At 35.8% G+C, this 19,204-nt stretch overlaps 1 protein-coding gene across 1 annotated transcript in view; it reads right to left on the reverse strand.

The window, feature by feature from the left end:
- Positions 1–4,639: 4,639 nt before the first annotated feature.
- LOC150100798 (uncharacterized) overlaps positions 4,640–19,204 on the reverse strand; it is a 38,927-nt gene continuing 24,362 nt past the window's right edge. Inside the window, exon 2 of the mRNA XM_090401565.1 lies at positions 4,640–5,339. Coding sequence (XP_090257691.1) covers positions 4,650–5,339 — 690 coding nt within the window. The 3' untranslated portion in view covers positions 4,640–4,649. The remainder of the gene's footprint in view (positions 5,340–19,204) is intronic.

Here is a 19,204-nt window from a genome sequence, read left to right on the forward strand (position 1 = left end):
TAAATAGGCTAGCCTTTTTAAAAAGATGTCGGGATACAAGAGTGATGCCCAACTACGTTAAGCTAAAGATCAACTTTCATTCCAAAAAAGTCCTCCGCACATATAACCGGGCCAGCTTTGCACTACTGCGGGAACAAATCGCCGCTACTCGTGCCACCCTCTCCAAGTCAAATTCTGCCATTGGCTCCTTACAATCAGAGCTCTCCGCTGTACTTAACCCTGAACTTTGGTCCATTCTCCCTGGCATCTCAGAAATTTCTGCACAAAAAGAATTTCAAAAAATAAAAATAAACGTATCAAAAAGTGTATAACAATCTGTGTAAATCCAAACCGCAACCTCAAATTCAACCGCTCCAGACAGTAGTTAATCTATCTTCCAAAAGGCTCAAAGACGATGCCGCCAGTGCCCTATGCCTTGGCCACAATTTTACGGTTGCACCGAAAGAAATGCCGGTACTTGATGTAATGTATAATAATGAACGTGGGGATCTATCGCTTGGCGCCGAAGATAGCAAATAATATCAGACTTGACATAGCCAACATCCTTGCCCAGTCTTCGTCTCCAAAAAGTAATTTATCATCCAGCCAATGCACTGCTCTCAGGAAATTACGGAAAGAAAAAAGTATCATCATCATCAGCAAAGCAGATAAAGGTAATGCCACAGTCATTCTTAAAGCCGCAGAATACAATCTAAATATGGAGAAATATCCTCCGAGATCTCTCTACCTACATCCCACTAGAAGAACACGACCCCACAAAAACACAAGTAAAAAAATTAAAAAAACTTACTTAAAAAAGTATCTTCCTGGCTGCCAGACATTACGAAAAAGCTCAAACCTTTCTGTTCCCGTACCTCACAAATATACAGTTTACCAAAAATCCACAAACCCAATTCCCCACTAAGACCTATAGTAGATGCCACTAACGCGCCTTGATACAAACTACCCAAACAGCTCGCCAACTCTGACACCCCCCCCCTCCCCCACTGGACTTTTCACATCCTATATAAAAAAAAACTCTACCCATTTTAAAACCCTACCAGAAAATCTAATCTTAAATAACACGGACATATTGATAAGCTTTGACATCTCCTCACTGTTTACCAATATTCCCTTAATTGATACCTTAACATTTTTAGAAAACGTTTTTTCTTCTGCCATCTTAGATCTCTTTTCCTTTGCCATCAATTCTGGTTATTTTTCTTGGAAGAACAAAATCTACAAGCAGATAGAGGGAACCACCATGGCTCCCCCCCCCCTTTCACCAGTTTTTATATCGAAAATTTTGAAAAACAGGTCATAGACTCAGCCCCTCTCAAACCTTCTATCTGGCGCTAAGATATGTGATGATGTGTTCCCTATTTGGCCTCATGGCACAGCACCTCAACAACCTACATCCAAGAATCCAGTTTACGATGGAAAAGGACAATCGTTTACCTTTCCTAGACACCATAGTTACATACCCTCCTAACGGTACACTTTCCTTCACGTATATAGGAAACCTACGCACACAGGCAGATACATTCACAAACTCTCCCAGCACCACCCTACTCAACAATATGGCATTATTAAAACTCTAACCAAGAGAACCCACAATCTTTGTTCCAGTGGAACCACCCTTACAACTGAGCTCGACCATATACACAACACTTTCCTCTCCAATGCCTACAGTGATCACAATATTAAAAAAACAATCAGTTCCTCCCCCATTCCCCGGTCTTCTCTTCAGAAAGAGTTTGGAAATGCCATCACCATACACTACATCCGTGGCACATCAGAAAAAATAGCCAAGATTTTAAAAAAGTACAACCTACACACAGCATTTAAGCCCACCGCAAACTTGCTACCCTTATCCATTCTACAAAAGATCAGCTCCCTCCTCTCTCAGTGCCTGGAGTTTATAAAGTACCGTGTTCCTGTAAGCTGGCATACTTTGGACAGACAGGCAAATCAGCAACCATCCACCTGGAGGAACACAAGTCATACATCTGCAACCACGACTATGGTCAGTCAGGCCTGGCTGACCATGTCTTGGATACAACCTACATGATCTTATGGGGAAAAAACCACCATACTCTACCATAGCAAAAATAAAAAAAGAGAGACTATTTTTAAAATCAATAGCAGCTCTCAGAAATCAACCAAGCTTCCTAAGATTTGGGAAACACTTATCATCAGAGATCTCACTTTACATTCCAGGCCACCTAGATAGGACTTTACGAGTCACCCACGTGGTTGGGCTTAGTATTGTGTGGTATTTGTGCATATGTTACATTAGTTTTTTGTAATCCCTGAAGATGTCTCAGTGACTGAGATAAAATATAGGAAGTATTAAATTCTGTTTTAATCCTTTCTGAGTGCTGTATACAATCCATTAAGTCTCCAACTCATCCATTTCACGTAGTATGCTAAAGAGACAATGATTTGATCAACGGTTATTCTACTGGCCTGACCTCTAGGGAAAATAAAATAAACTTACAACAAATAAATGAAATAAAATAAATTAACTACATGAAAGCTAAATTCTATTTAAGACAACATCAGAGAAACATTCTTTCATATAGATAGTTTTGTTAGAGTAAAAATGTCCTAATTAACATGACAATTGTTATATTAGATTTAGGATCCTAGATTATCTATGGTCCTATTTATAATTAACTCTTAGGGAGAAAGGTTAAGTGGGTAGAATCCATGTCTATGATTTTCCCAACAGTATTCTTCTTTACTTGCTGCAACAGCTTCCTGAAGTCTCTATCAACATTCTTTTTTCCCCAACTAAGTCATTTGTGCCTATGTCTACCACTAATTTTGACATCCGGCCTTTTCCGCAGCACATCAGTTATTTGCTTCATTGTTTCACCAGAAAAGCATGTTTTGTGCACTTGATCAATCATCACACCTCTAATGATCAAGTCCCATACAATGATAATATACAACTATCCTTTGACTCTTTCTTCATAATACTAACTTCCTCCTTCTCATCAGCCAATCTCTTCTTTAGATGTTTAAATCCTCTTCCAGATGTTTCATTTCACTTTTCATTTTCACTAACTCTTGCTTAAGCTCTTCTACTATGGTCCCGACACTTGCTTCCATTTCTAATCGCTCTAATCCATCACGACACTTTTTCACATACGTTAATGCTTTCCTTCTCATTGACCCAAACAGTCCACAAATCTTTCACATTTTTCAGTGCATACATATAGTAATTTCTGCAACACACTGCAAAAAATCCAAGGCAGAGCTAGATCTTTGTACTGAAGCCTTCTGTGCTGCTGATGTATTTTTTTATGGATCCCACTTTCAGAAGCAGAGCAAACAAACAAGTAATAAAAGACAATATAAACAACAAAAAATTCCAACAGCACACTACGAAAGGACACCTGTATCCAAACTGAAAAAAATGCAGTACAATGTGCAATAAAAGTCACACTATACACTAATTAAAAACACTTTTTTGTTTGGCAGAGGAGTTTTATTCCAAAAAAAATTTAGAAGACCAGATTCCAAGAAAATATAGAGATGAAGTTGGCAACCATAGCATGGTTGCCAAATTCTATTTGCAAGCATTAACATTATGTAGTAAAAGCATTTAAAGAATAACTGAAAAAAAAGCCAGAGACTTCCTCATATCTAATTTGTTAAGAATTTTTGATGATAAAAACAAATGCAGTGATTCATGTAAGTGTAGAATTGGGATGTGCATTTACATTATTATACAAAAGCATGAGTAAAGGGAAAAAAGGTTTTTGAGGAGACTTTTTTTCAACTACAAAGTAATTTTCATGAACAGCAGCATTACATAGCTAGCAAAGTGTTTCTCAAACCTTCAGTAACTACATACCTCTTAAAATTTTAGTAACACTAGCATACCCCTCTCTGGCAAAGGCAATTTGGGAAAAGTTATAATATTTCATTCAAACATGAATAATTATAAATGTATTTATTTTTAACATTTGTGTCATAATAAATTAGTGGCTCACACTCATTACTTTCATTACAAATATTTGATCCTGATGCATCAACATCTTCACTTTTTCTATTGTGCATTTCAAGCATTCCATTTTTAACCAGTGATCCATATTAAAGGGTTTAAGAAACACAAAAAGATATTAATATTAATTATGATTATTAGACTGCCCTTCAAGATTTGTTAATAACCAATAACACAACTGCTAAAAGAGTAAGAGTGTTATCTGCATATATATAACCTGTACACTCCTCACAACCTGTGATGCAAAAACAATTACTAAAACTTTTAATACAAACAATTCAAACCACCTGGTTGGAACGTGATCATGTGCCATCAAACCAACAGCAGCAGAGGTCAGTCGATACATGCCAAAGAGACATTTTGTTTAAAACTTTCTTTAGATATCTTAGTTATTGAAAAATTAATTATGGAATAGACCTGCACTTATCTGTAACAATACAGTAACCAAAAGATAAAAGGTAAATATAAAAAGCAGTCAAAATTTAAAAAAAAAAAAAAAGTGCCTTGTATTCCCCTAAAGATCTTGCATACCCCACAGGGGTTATGCATACCACAATTTGGGATGCACCAGCCTCAATACACTATTTTCCCTTGTAAAAATTTCTTTTAAATTTGCATCCATTTCAAATATAAACTGAATAAAAAACATGAAAATTTATTTCTCCAAATCCATTATACAGTGACCAATTATGCACCTGTCTGTAAAACTATTGAACATCTCAGAATCAAGACTTAAGTTTAATTGTGTGTATTTTGAGTCACAATATGGAATAAATGGAATATACTTTTCACATGCTTGGCTGTGTAGACCTAAACTATCTGCTGAGGATGGTTGTTCAGCTGTGAATGAGCAATCCGTATCAACTAAACAAGGTCCTTCATTAATTTGAAAATTATTCTTATCACAAAGGAATGAACCACATAATACTGGATCTTCTACTGTGACTTTATTTTTCATCTTCTGGATTAATGGTGTATAATTCTGTAAGGAAAGTATTTTATTCTGTTTTCTTTTTGAAATTAATAAGGGATCAATTATAACGGCAGTTGTGTTCTCACGGTGGCCAAAGATCACATCAAAAATATTTTCTTTTCCTAGTAAATGATCTCCATCAGTTGATATATAAGAAGATAACTCACTTTCATTTTTGGATTCACACATCTGTACTTGAGAAGCTATTGGAAGCCTGATGTTTTTGGAGGGATCATGTAAAACATCATTCTTTAATTCACAATTACCCAAAGCAAAGCAATCTTCAATAGTTTTTTGTTTGTGCTCCACAGAATGAAGTATCTTTTTTTTGTAAGTTCTCCTTCGTAAAGTGCCTGAGTGGAATTTTCTAGCCTATAAAAAAAATTTAAAAAGATAATTATATCAAAAACTTTGAAGAGTGATAAAAGTGCAATTTACAAAATCTGCATTCTTATGAAAAGAATACACTATCTTAAGTCAAGATTTACATATACATACAGGGCGTTCGGGATAAATTTGACATATTTATAATTAATTATATTTTTCCGTAAGTTACATGTATTAACACACACTTCTCTTCATTTAAAAGTTTGGACCTTTCTTCATTCATATACAAGATGTCAGAAAGGATGGATAGCTGGAACCCACCTGAATCATGGAAGAGAATAACTTGTATCATGATGATTCGTGCCCGCCATCAAAATAAGGATATTACGACTGCTGCCCAATGCTCCCTGAATACAGTAAAAACAATCAGGCATGAACTAGAGACTTGCAATGGTGCCTACGAGGATGTAGCAAGAAGAAAGATCCCTAGCAGACGATCTGATTGCGTTCGTACAGCAGAATTCCTCGCAAATCTGCAGGAACAGGTGTTGAAGAACCCTGGCATTGGAATTCGGGCTTTGTTCGTGGAGTTGCTAACTGTAGTCAAGCCCTGGATAACAAGGGTAGCCAATGGTAGGCCGTATGTATGGCAGCAGGATTCGGCCCCTTGCCACACCTCTGGGAAAAGTCAAAAATGGTTGTCTGAAAATTTCTACGACTTCACCAGTCCAAATGTTTGGCCTCCAAACTCCCCAGACCTTAACCCCATGGATTATTTTGTATGGGGCGCAGTTGAAAAAGACACCAATCGCACTTCCAGTAATACAAAAGCCCAGTTAATGGATAAAATTAAAACAGTTTTTGCGGCCCTTCCCAGGGAGACTGTAGCATCAGCTTGTTCGAGGTTCCAAAGCAGAATTGAAGCTGTGATCGATGCTAATGGTGGTTATTTTGAGTAAATCTTGTTGATAGTATTGTAATTAACTCTGCCTGTAATGTTTTTTTGTCAATTCATTAAATTTAATAGATACAAAGAAGATTTTCTTTTTCCTTACGAAACTGTCAAATTTATCCCGAACACCCTGTATGTATATATATATATATATATATATAATATAGAATCCTGTGAGTGAGTGAGTGAGAGTGTGTGAACACACTCACAGGGATGCAAAAGTAGGTACATAGTTTTTATTATGGAAAAAAACATGCTAATGATTACAAAGTAAAGATTAACTACCTTACCAGCCATTATGGATCAAATACGCATCTTCATATGCTTCGTATCCATCATATATTTCAATGTACTATCAATGGTATTACAATTTTAATATGCACTTCGCATCCATGATAGCGTGGTTAATACAATAGCTTTATTAAGTCACAATAAGGATCACATACAATTGCAATTAAGTACAATCTCTTAAGTACTCAAATTGTGGGCCTTCAGCATTTACACATTCCTGTAGTCTAGTTTCTACACTCAAGAACATTTTAGCCCAGAGTTCTTTATTGTCATCAATTTCTTGGCATGATTCTCTTATGAATCGATCATGTAATCAACAATGCATGCTTTTCTTGAAAATGCACTATCTTTGATAGCACTCCAAAAGAAGAGGCCCATTGGGGGATGAGGTCTGGTGATTGTGTAGCCATTCAACTGGCCTCATCGACCTATTCACCTATGAAATAATTCTTGATCAAGAAAATCATACACACAACCTAGTAGGGGAGGAGCCCCATCTTGCTGAAAAAAGAAGTCCGTATACCTACTTTTGCACCCCTCCCGTGCTTGCGTACACACTTTTTTTCTACACTGAACCCTTGAAAGCACAAAATAAAAACATAGTTAAGATCTAAAGAGCAAGAATGACAGATGACCACCAATATCAAAATTTTATGTATTTTCAAGAAGGGTATAGGATACTATGACAGTAATTAAATTAATAATTAAGGAATAATTACATTATTCCTAATTATCAACAATTTTCATCCAAATCAGTCTGTTATTTGTGAAGCCTCCGATATTTGTTGGATCTTAGATTTCAGTTGTCTAATGCACTTCTAACTGCAGTAAACTAAATCTTGGTATTCATGTAGGTCTTTTTCTTGCTGTCAAAACCAGTGTTTGATGATATTAAACATCTGTTTTGCTAACCTTTCCCATTCTAAGTGACTATACCACCTTAGATTAGCTTTTCTCACACATTCCAGAATGCTAACATGGCCAAGTTCCTTCTTAATATTTTCATTTTTAATATGATTCTGCCATTGATCTCTTCACCCCCCCCCATTTTTCTCAGAATTCTCATCTATAGTTTCCAGTTTTTGATCAACTGTTTTATTATTAACAAGCCTCAGATCCATAAGTTAAAACTGGTTTCAAACTGGCTTATACACATCTGTTTTGCATTTTGACTAATTTGCATTCCATATAAATTTATTCATCTGATGCACTAACATATCAGTTTTGCTTATTCTGCTGTCTATTTCCATATTTAATTTTCAATCATCACTAAAAATTGTAAATAAATAGATAAAATATTTCACTTGTTCTATAGACACTCCAGTTCAGAATGATGGAGTTCATATTTTCTAGGTTCCTGCTATTGTAATTTTTTGTCTTTTTATTGCTGATTTTCACATTAAACTGCTGTCACAAATTTGGAAATTTGTGACAGCAGTTTTCCATGATGTATAGGATTTGATCCTTTGAATTGTAGTTCGTTTTTCAGGGTATTTGTTCTTTCCATTTGGTTCTGTATTTTTCTGTGGTTTCCATTATTAGTATTTGGTTGAGTTCTTTCAGTATGTCTTAATTTCTCTTTTTATCTAGTCTTGTATAACCTGCTGTTCTCATATCTCATTTCTGTTACAATGATTCTTTTCTCATCTCTTGCTGTTCATATTTCACTGCCATATAATTATGTTGATTTTGATGAAATAAACATTCTTACTTAAAATAAAGAGATAATAGGCTTCACTTCAGCGATGTAAACATTATTTAAATGAAGGGGATATTAAATCCCTCATTATTTCAAAGCCGAATAAGAAACTCAAAGATAGGAATCAAAGAGTTTCATGCCGAATATAGCAAACTATAAAAGTTTCGTGCTTTTATAGCACTATGTGCTTTAAAAGCATGAAAAAATTCTAAAGCACTATGTGGTTTAGAAAAAATTAGCATAAGCTAAAGCACATAGTTCAACACTAGGGCAACTCGTTGCAAGGGTGGGGAAAGTTCTGATCACTATTCCTAGTATTTCCCATAATGTAAAACACATCTCCTAGGAGATGTATGATGTTATACATTATGGTGGAAGGTCTCATCAGTGAGTAGGTAAACCTAGGTAATACTGAGGTTATAGCGAAGAGAACTTAATACTTTGCTATACGAGTTGTCAAAAAAGGTGTACTCATAAATTACTTAAAATAAAGAGCCAATAGGCTTCACTCCGGCAATGTAAACATTATTTAAATGAAGGGGATATTAAATCCCTCATTATTTCAAAGCCGAATAACTATGTGAACTACGTGCTTTAGCTTATGCTACAATCCTCTGAAATGTTTATAGTTTGCTATATTCGACATGAAACTCTTTGATTCCTATCTTTGAGTTTCTTATTCGGCTTTGAAATAATGAGGGATTTAATATCCCCTTCATTTAAATAATGTTTACATCGCCGAAGTGAAGCCTATTGGCTCTTTATTTTAAGTAATTTATGGGTGCACCTTTTTGACAATTCGTATAGCAAAGTATTAAGTTCTCTTCACTATAACCTCAGTATTACCTAGGTCTACCTACTCACTGATGAGACCTCAATTCAAAACCGGTCTGGGTAGTGACCTTCCACCAAAATGTATAACATCATACATCCTAGGAGATGCGTTTTACATTATGGGAAATATAGGAATAGTGATCAGAACTTTCCCTGTGCAACGAGTTGCCCTAGTGTTGAACTATGTGCTTGAGCTTACGCTACAATCCGCCAAAACTTTTATTATTATTATTCGTGACACCTCCAAGGAGTCCGAAGACTCATCGTGGGAGGACACCTAGTGTACAACTCTCCATCTTCACCACTACCAGTCTACTACATCAGCACCATCTACCACAAACCACCACAACAAGTATCTTTTGTCTGTAAATTGCACATGTTCTGAAGGGCCGATTTGTCTGTATGCAGGAAGAAAAACCAGAGTTTCTGGGAGAAAAAACCCTGCTACCTCCATATGAGATTGACTAACTCACCTTCAATTGAAAAAGTCTATATAAAGATTCCTCCCGTCACGATGGGAATCGAACTGAGGCCTTTTTCAATCTAAAGGCGCAATTTACCTTCATTCTTCCAGTTGCGCTACGGAGGCGCTTTATAGTTTGCTATATTTGGCATGAAACTCTTCGATTCCTATCTTTGAGTTTCTTATTCGGCTTTGAAATAATGAGGGATTTAATATCCTCTTCATTTTAATAAACATTCTTAGTCTGCTTTTGTTAGTAACCATTGCTGACCTTAATGTTTTGTTTATTATTCCATTTACTTTGGAAAATTTGTTAATTTTGTTAGAAATGTCTAAATCTTCATTGTAACTTAATTTATATAGCCCAAATAACTAAAATTGTCGAGTTGTTTATTTTATTGTCTATTACCATATTAGTTCAGGGCATTATTCCTTTGTATGCCATAGTTGTAGATTTTTCTTGAGAGTGATATATTATATTGTTTTATTATTTATTTTGTAGATTGTCCTCAGTTGTTCCAAATATCACTTGCCATCTGCAAAAAAGTCAAGTATCTAAGATAAAATTATTTTCTATTGGAATTCTTTCCTTGCTAAACCTCCATTCTTTAATTATTTAATTCATATATATTCCAAATAATATTGGAAAAAGGGGACATCCTTGTCTAAGGCCTCCCTCCTGTTACTTCAAATGTTTTGGTTCTGTTGTTGCCTCTTCTCAAAGTGGTTTTAGTAAATGTATAGGCAAGTCGTTTTTTTAGTATATCACAGAATTTATATCTGTCTATCTTGTCAAAAGTTTTTTTATAATCTATAAATGCTAGTGCCTCCATAGTGCAATTGGAAGAATGGCAGAACATTGCACCCTTCGAATGGAAAAAGACCTGTGTTTGATCCTCATTGTGACTGAGGGGAATCCTTAAACGTGCTTTTTCAATTAAAGGCCAGTTACCCAATCTCATATGGGGTAGCAGGGTTTTTTCTCCTGGAAACTCGGGTTTTCCATCCCGTGCACAGACAAATCGGCCTTCAGAACACACACGCAATTTACCGACAAAAAATACTGTTGGTGGTGGTGGGCAGTAGATGGCATTGATGCTAGTAGTGTCATAGTAGGAGAATTAAGCATTAGTGGAGAGGGTGAGATGTATTTAGCGAAGTAGAGTGCCCTCCTGTGATAAGTCCTTAGATTCCCTGGAAGTGTCACATAAAAATAATAATCATAACAATGTGTTACTAAGATTAATTCTCTTTTCTGCAATAGTAGTTTTGAGGTTGAATATAGGATCTATGCAGGATCCTCCTTTCTAAAACCATTCTGTACACTAGAAAAAATCTAGTATAGGGTTGATTGTTCTTCAATATTTTGGCATCTGTCTTATAACCAATGATGAATAAACTATTCCTCTGTAGCTGTCATGGTTATTCTTTTTTAAATAAGGAATCACAATTGCATGACTCCAGTCTTTGGATATTCTTCCTGTGTTATATATATATATATATTGCTTATTAAAGTAAGAGGTCATTGGTGAAATTTATTTCCTGCATATTTTATAAGTTCTATTGGGAGGATTTTATCATTTCCTGGTGATTTTCCATTTCTTTTATTGCTTCATTTAATTTTTCCAATGTAATGTTATTTGGAGACTTATCAGTTACATTTTCACAAAATCTTTAAAATAATAATTCTGACTATATATTTCCCTTCCAGAGTTCACAATAATCTATCCAATTGTTGGTCATCTATCTCTCTGATATGTAATGTTTCTTTTATTTATTTCTGTAAGAACTTTATTGCTTTATAGATTTGAGGCTGCAGTTTATACATTTCTTTTACTAATATATATAATTATTCTGACCTTTTCTGTGAAGTTTTCTCATCTCTCTTTTGCTATTGCTATTTTCCTGTTATATTCTGTCTAGTTTGCATGAGGTTTTAGAGTGAAAATCTGATCATGACCAACCCTAATTGGCATGAATGGAGTTGTTCTCCCCAAATATTTCTTAGCCTCTTCTTAAGCATGCTTGCAGAAATCTTACCTGGAATACTCAGGCCCCACAGTTCTCATGTGAAATATTTTATTTATTTTATTTATTTTTATTATAGATGGGTGCTACAAAATCCCTCAGCTTCAAAGCATTCGAAATTCAACCTTCTGACCTTCTAAATTATCCACTGCAACCACTGAAAAATTTTTATACTTCCATATTTGAGCATTTCGTCTTGTATATCATCTGCTCCAGCTGCCTTTCCACATTTCATGTTTTCTGATGGCTTTTACTACCTGAGGTATTGTTATACACTTCTATATTGGCCAAGTGATTAGCAGTTACCCTTTAGCTAAGTAGCTGCAAATTCAAATCCTGCCATGTGTATGGATGTTTGTGATTATCTTCAGGTGGGAGATCAACTTCACTGCCTTATATAAGACCATTTCCCTGCTTACTGGAAGCTCAAAAAAAAGTTTTGTTTGCTTAGATCAGGGTTTCAGGATTATACAAAAATAAATTAAAAATGCAAAAGATACATAAAAAATAAAAGAAAAAAAAAGACACTCCATAGCCCACATACATGGTACTACTGTATAGGTTTACAATCCTTTGGGGGTTGGTAGTCATAAAAATAACAAATTTGCATTCAATAGTGATATTCAATAGTGGTAATATTCACCTCCTGAATATTACCACTATTCTGTTACTGCTTGTTTCATTTAACAAACTTTGAAACTACTGTAATTGCTCCAGACATCCAGAATATCTTCAGTTTTCTATGGCACCTTTATCATCTCTTATTCCTTTTATAGTATTCTTTCCTCCATTTCTAAACTTTTTCAATAACCTCCAGATATTTCTGAATCCAGCAAAAAATAGGCATATGAAACTGGCATGGAGTGCATTTGGTAAAAACCATAACATCTTTAGGAGCACCCTACTCTATGTCTAAAGAGAAAAAATGTTTAACCAGTGCATCCTACCAATTTCTTACCTATGGATCAGAGATTTGGACCTTTGCCCAGAGAGAGACATGCAAAGGCTTCAGAGAAACATGGAAATATGCATAATGGGAATAACAAGAAGGGATAAGAAACAATACATGAATAAGAGAAATGACAGATGTCATTATTTGTGAGAATCCTAAAATGGAAATAGACAGGCCACACTGCTAGATAATTTGACCAATGATGGACTACAGAAATAATAAACTGGACTCCAAGAAACTGGAAATGACCTAGAGATGATCATTTAGATGATGGAGGTATGAAATCAGAACACACATTGGAGTAGCATGGCAACTAGCAGCCCAGGACAAAAACAAAGTGGAGAAATCTTGAAAAAAGACCTTCATCCAGCAGAACATCTGTAGACTTACTTGCTAAGAACTTTTGATATTTTCTTCTTTTCCATTAATCAATGTTTTCCTCAGAGTGCACCATGGAGTCTTCAGATTTACTTCTTGTTTTCAAACTCTCATTTTTTTTTCTTAAATAATACTAGTATATTTCGGTCTACAACTCACCTCTTAAAGCTGCTTGATTTTCTTTTTTTAAATTGTTTGTACATATTCATCTTTTCAATTCATTTTTATCTTGCTCATAACTAAATGGCAATCACTTCCTATTTCAAAACTCTCCATTCCCCTAACAATAGCGCAGTCGGTGACATTTTCATAATTTTTTGTCTTCTCTCCATGTGAATTTGTGTATATATTTATGTTATGGCATTAACAATGGCTAGTCCCTACAAATATCCAGCAATTACTTACCATTATGATTAGCTTTGCTAAACTAGTGTGCAAAACATTTCTGTGTGATATTCACCTTTCTGCTCTGTCATTTAGATCTCCAACAAGGACCAGCATTTCTTTTTTTCTTCATGTCATCTGCCTTCTATAATGACTTGAAAAACTTCTCCACTTCTATAATAGTAGAATCGTCTAAGATCATAGACACAAATAATTCTCACTGTTTTCAATTTCCAATTTTGATGTTTGCACAGCATCGCTATTTTAAACTGCCTGCCATTCATGATTATCTTCATAACACTATAGCTACTAGTATATTAATTATTCCATGTGCATTCTTCTGCTCTACATATGCATATATAGCTATTCAAATGAAAATGAGCTTCATTAGTGAATGCAAGCTGTACTACAAAAATTTCAAAGCCACAAAAGTCAAATTTTACTTTTATCAATATCACAAAGGAAATTTTGCACAGAATCAATTTCATAGCTTTATAAATTCCTGTACATTGATGATTTCTCCAAGTCCTATTTAAAAGATTTCATAGTTTCTGGAATTCTGAATCATTGCCAATCTCACATAAAAAAGAAATCATCAATGTACAGGAATTTATAAACATTCAAAGCCTGTTTTTCCAAGGCCTGTTTGCCTTAATCCAAGGCAAACAGGCCTTGGATAAAGAATGAAAGCTAACTTTATTTGCCTAGCAAAGTTAGCACATGAAGTCACTTCATGACTGGGCTACTTGTATATAGAGGCTAATGACCACATCAATTGCCTTGATATCCTATAATGCAATGCACATATACTTACGGATATGTATAATGCTATGCATTGTGGGAAAGGCCACTACCCAGTTCTATACTGGACATTATTATTATATTCAGAGAAAGCAAAATTTTATTTTCCCTTTTTATCAAAGATTCTGAAAAGTCTTCATTTTGGCAATATAAAATAAACAGAAACAGAAGATAATAAAGATGCATGCTTATTTTTAGCCAAATATACATACACACACACTTTTTGTATCCTTTTTATCCTATTCCCTCAGCCATATGACTGGTGGGGGGGGGAGGTAGATGTTATGTTACCATACTAAGGAGATGATTATGAGCAAGGTGGTTTCCCATGTAACCGTGTGTGTGTGTGTGTGTGTGTGTGTGTGTGTGTGTGTGTGTGTGTGTGTGTGTGTGTGTGTGTTCACGGGACTGGTTTGCCTGTTTTGATGGATGAAAAACCCCGAGTTACTAGGAAAAAACCTCCATGAGACCGGTTAACTCACCTTTAGTCGAAAGAGACCAGCTAAAAGTCGCTCGTGTCACTGACAGGTATTGAACCCATGTCTTTTCGACCAAACGGCTTTGTCCTTACTGATTGAGCTACAGAGGCTCATATTTTGCATATATTATGTATTATTATATGACACTTCCAAGGAGTCCAATGACTCATCGAGAGAGGGCACTTGCTCTACAAGTCTATCTCCACTACTCAATCCACCAACGCCATCTACTGCCCACCACTACCACCAGTAGCATTTTCACAGAATCCATGCCCACAGCGGGATTCGAACACGTAGCCTTTTGGCTAGAGAGTAGATATCTAACCACTCGGCCAACCAATATGTATATTATGTAGAGAGAGAGAGAGAGGGGGGGGGGCTTTGAATAAAGAAGAGAGCTTATGAGAAAGCAATTCTCAGCATCAGAGTTCAGAGTTCACAGTTGCCTTAGCTTGCACTACTTAAACTTTCCAAGTTTCTTAAGTAATGCATGAAATATGAATTGATCTGTTTATTTTATAATGCTAAAATGAATATTCAGGCTCTTTGATAATTACTCTTAGAAACGAACTGCTATGAACGAACCTATGAAAATAAATTGTCTAAAAAAGTATAGCTTCGGTATTGAATGAGAAGTCTTGTTATTTTAAGGTGTCTGCCTGATCTCTGATGAAAACTAGCTGTTTGAAACAGCTGTCAGACCAGTGAAACCTTAATCAAAAGAACTAATAAAAGGCAAATATACAGGTGCCTCAGCAGCATGGGTATCTTTTTAGTAGTGCAAGCTAAAGCCACTCCAATACTAAAGATTTTATTCTCATAAGCTCTCCAAGTCAGTTTGAGAAACTTTCAAAGCTTTTCAAAATTGTCTATATATATATATATTTTTTTTTTAATCATTTATTTTTGTGTGGACACATGATTAGGTGAAATATTATTACACTTTTTTAATCTTTCTTTATTCTGCAATTTGGCCAAAGTGCTAAATATTCAGCTGAGCCAAAGCATAATTAATAAAATTTTAAACATTGTGAATTAAATTTTATAAACAAATGTCTATTTGTTTATAAAATTAGTGTATATTTTTACTTTATTTTTTTAAATGTGTTTATAAAATTTAATCCAGTATGCTTCAGTCAAATATTTGGTGCTTTGCCCAAATTTCAAACTGAATGTTCAGTACTTCGGTGCATCCCTAATTGTTAGCAATCAAAAATGTGTGAACAGGTCTAAAGTAATATGGTCATTTAAACAGAAAGAAGAGGTTAGCAAAGCAAAAGTCTGGGTTATAGAAAAAAACAGACCCAGACTTTAGATCTGTTCACACATCTTTGAATGATAACAATGTTGATTTGTTTCTAATAATATTGATTCTGCCATTAAAGCTATTAGTTCACTACTCTATCCCTGATTTTTTTTTTCAGAATTCTTTATGGTCTCTAGTTAGATCCATTATCAATTTAATTCTAATCAAATTCTCCGATTCATAAATTAAAATTGGTTTGAACAATGTTAAAATTGGAAATATATAGCCAGGTTAGGGTTTTGGTTAATTTCTTTTTTCCACATAAATTCATCCAATGATACCAGCTTTGATGTTATGATATGCATATCTCTGATCTCTTCCATTTACATATGCCTGATGTTATGATATGCATATCTCTGATCTCTTCCATTTACATATGCCACAACCCATCAACTACAACATCACCATCCACCACTAATAGTACAGTACATTTTGTCTCAAATTGCATAACCTAGCTAAACTAATGCAGTTAATAGTAAGTAATACAAGATCTATCAATATTAGAGACGAGATTATAATTATTATTACAGGCAACTCTAAGGAGTTGACAGACTCATCAAGGGAGGCCCTAACATCATGTCAAGAACAACTATTCGATATTCACACAGTATCTATCATACCTCGCCTTGAACTCATTCACAGTCATGGCACCCACAACAGACTCTGGTAGCTTATTCTACTCATTCACCACTCTCCAAGTAAAAAACCTAGCTCTAACAAACTTGTTAACCACACTCTTGCCCAGCTTCCATGTATAGCCCCTAGTCCTCCCACCACCAGTCCTATTCTCAAAAATATCTTCTAAATTAATCTTATAGAAATCCTTCAGTAATTTGAATGTCTCAATTATATCACCCCTTTTCTGCCTATCAACCAATTTCTGCAACCCACAAATCTTCAACCTGTTCTCATAAGGTTCATTTCATAGACCTGCTATCATCTTCGTCACTCGTCTCTGGATCCTCTCCACCACCTCCTCCCCATCAAGAAGAAACCCTGGCTCCCATATCTGGGCACAGTAGTCTAGATGGGGTCTTATCAAGGCTTGATACAGAGGAACAATAACTTGCTTGTCTCTGCTCGTCAAGGTATTCTTCAGTAACCAAGTGATTTGATGAGCTGATTTAGCCACTTTTGCGATGTGCCCCCCTAGACTTCAACTCCCTATCCACCAACACTCCCAAATCCCTGGCCTCATCAATCTCCTGGAGTACAGTTCCACCAATGTGATATACTGCTGCTAATCTTTTCACCCCAAAATGTATAACCTTAAACTTTGCCATTAAATTGACATCCATTCTCCTTAGCCCAGTCTTCCAAACTATCCAAATCATCCTGCAAAATTTTGACATCCTGTGCACTCACTACTGCTCTACCCAACTTTGCATCATCAGCAAACAAATGAACACTTCCTGTCAGATCCTTTTGAAGAAAATTACTAACAGGAAGCTAGTAATAATGTAAACTTAATTATGTAGTAGTATCCTGTACATCGCTTGAGAGTATTATTATTATGTGACAAGTCCAAGGACTTGTTACAGGAAGGCACTTCACTCCCCACGACCAACTATTTATTTAATCTTCCATCCATGCATGCCACAATCCAACTACAACACATAATCTTCCACCACTAAATAATAAATATTTGTAAATGTCACGTGTAACTAGGGCCTTGCATATATGTGGGATGAAAATCCAGAGCTTCCAAGAGAAACAACTCTGCTATCACCTTTTTCAATCGAAAGTCTAATTGACTTTTGGTTGAAAAAGGCCACAAAGATTCCTTTCATCACAATAAGAATCAAAGTCAACCAATCAGAGGGTGCAGTGTCCCATCATTTTCTTCCAATTACACTATGGAGACAAGAGCATACTACCAAATTTTTATTGAACTTGAATTGTAATAGTAGTCCGATAAAAATATACAGGGTGACCATAAAATAACTTTCCCGCTTTGGAGGCATCTGTAGCTAAAACCAATAAACAGAATGAGACCAAATTTTATATCGAGACTTTTGAAGGCATGGGGAGATGATTTCCGCGAAAAAAGATTTAGTACCAAAAGTTGCCGACAGGGGAAATTTTGGTGCTGGCAGAGCCAAAAACAAACGGATGATTACATTAAAGGCAGATAAAATGGAATAACAACATTTCAACGGGTGCAGTGACAGCCGCATCACTCATTCCAGCTGGATATATGGTGCATTACAATGATAATAATAATAATAATTAAACTAAAACAACAGCTTGCGAGAGAGACAGAAATTAATGTAGTGATTGAACTCACAGGAAATAATGTTTTATTCGTCAGAATCAGGGTCCCCTGGACCACATACACGATTTTCAATGTGCTGATCTTTCTTGTGTACAACAAATTGCATCCGGTGTGCGACATGCTTTACAGCTGAGCATAAGGAGTCGGATTGGATGTTCATAACAGCCCATTTTATGTTCTCTTTCAAGACATACAAGTTGGGAACACCACAAAGATACACAACAGATTTCAAATACCCCCCCCCCACAGCCAAAAGTCACATGGAATGATGTCTGGGGATCGAGACGGCCATGCCGTCGGAAAGAACTGACTGATAATCCTCTCATTACTGAAATGCTGGCGTAAAAGGCACTGTACCGAATGTTCAATGTGTGGTCATGCTCCATTCTGCATAAAAATTATGGAGTTCAAACATTGTCTTTGCTGCAATGCAGGAACGACAAAATTTTCCAGCATTCATTGATAAATCTCTCTAGTAATGGAGCAGTTTAGAGGACCTGTATGGGGTAATATGCTCAAAAAAGTATGGTCCTATTATGAAATCAGCTGTGAAGCCACACCACACAGTTACTTTTGGAGAATACAGTGGTACTTACTGGATCGCTTGGGGATGTTCAGATGTCCAAATTCTGCAGTTGTGAGTGTTGACCGACCCATTCAGATAAAAATCAGCATCATCACCCCACAATATTCTCCAAGGCCAGTCACTGTTGACCTCCATTCTGGTAAGAAACGTTAGCGCAAAAGTCATGCGATTATCATAATCTGCAGTAGTTAGTGCTTGCACACGACTGAACTTATACAAATAGAAGTGAAGCATTTTCCGTAAGATTTTCTAGACTGTACCATATGCCATATCAAGTTTGCGAGCTATTGCACGAGCACTTGGACCAGTACTGGTCCCTGTGTCATCGAACACCGCAGTAGCAACATCTGTTACTCTCTTCTTGCACTGCTTTCCGTCCTCTGCCAGGTCTAACTCTTAGTGATCCAGTTTCTTCAAATTTCTTAATCATAGCTCTCAGTGCTACAGCTGACATAGGACCTATATGCAGGTTATGAAGCCTT

Source organism: Typopeltis vanoorti, chromosome 12 (assembly GCF_054136105.1).
Source record: "Typopeltis vanoorti isolate ZY-2024b chromosome 12, IOZ_Tvanoo_1.0, whole genome shotgun sequence".
NCBI lineage: Eukaryota > Metazoa > Arthropoda > Arachnida > Uropygi > Thelyphonidae > Typopeltis > Typopeltis vanoorti.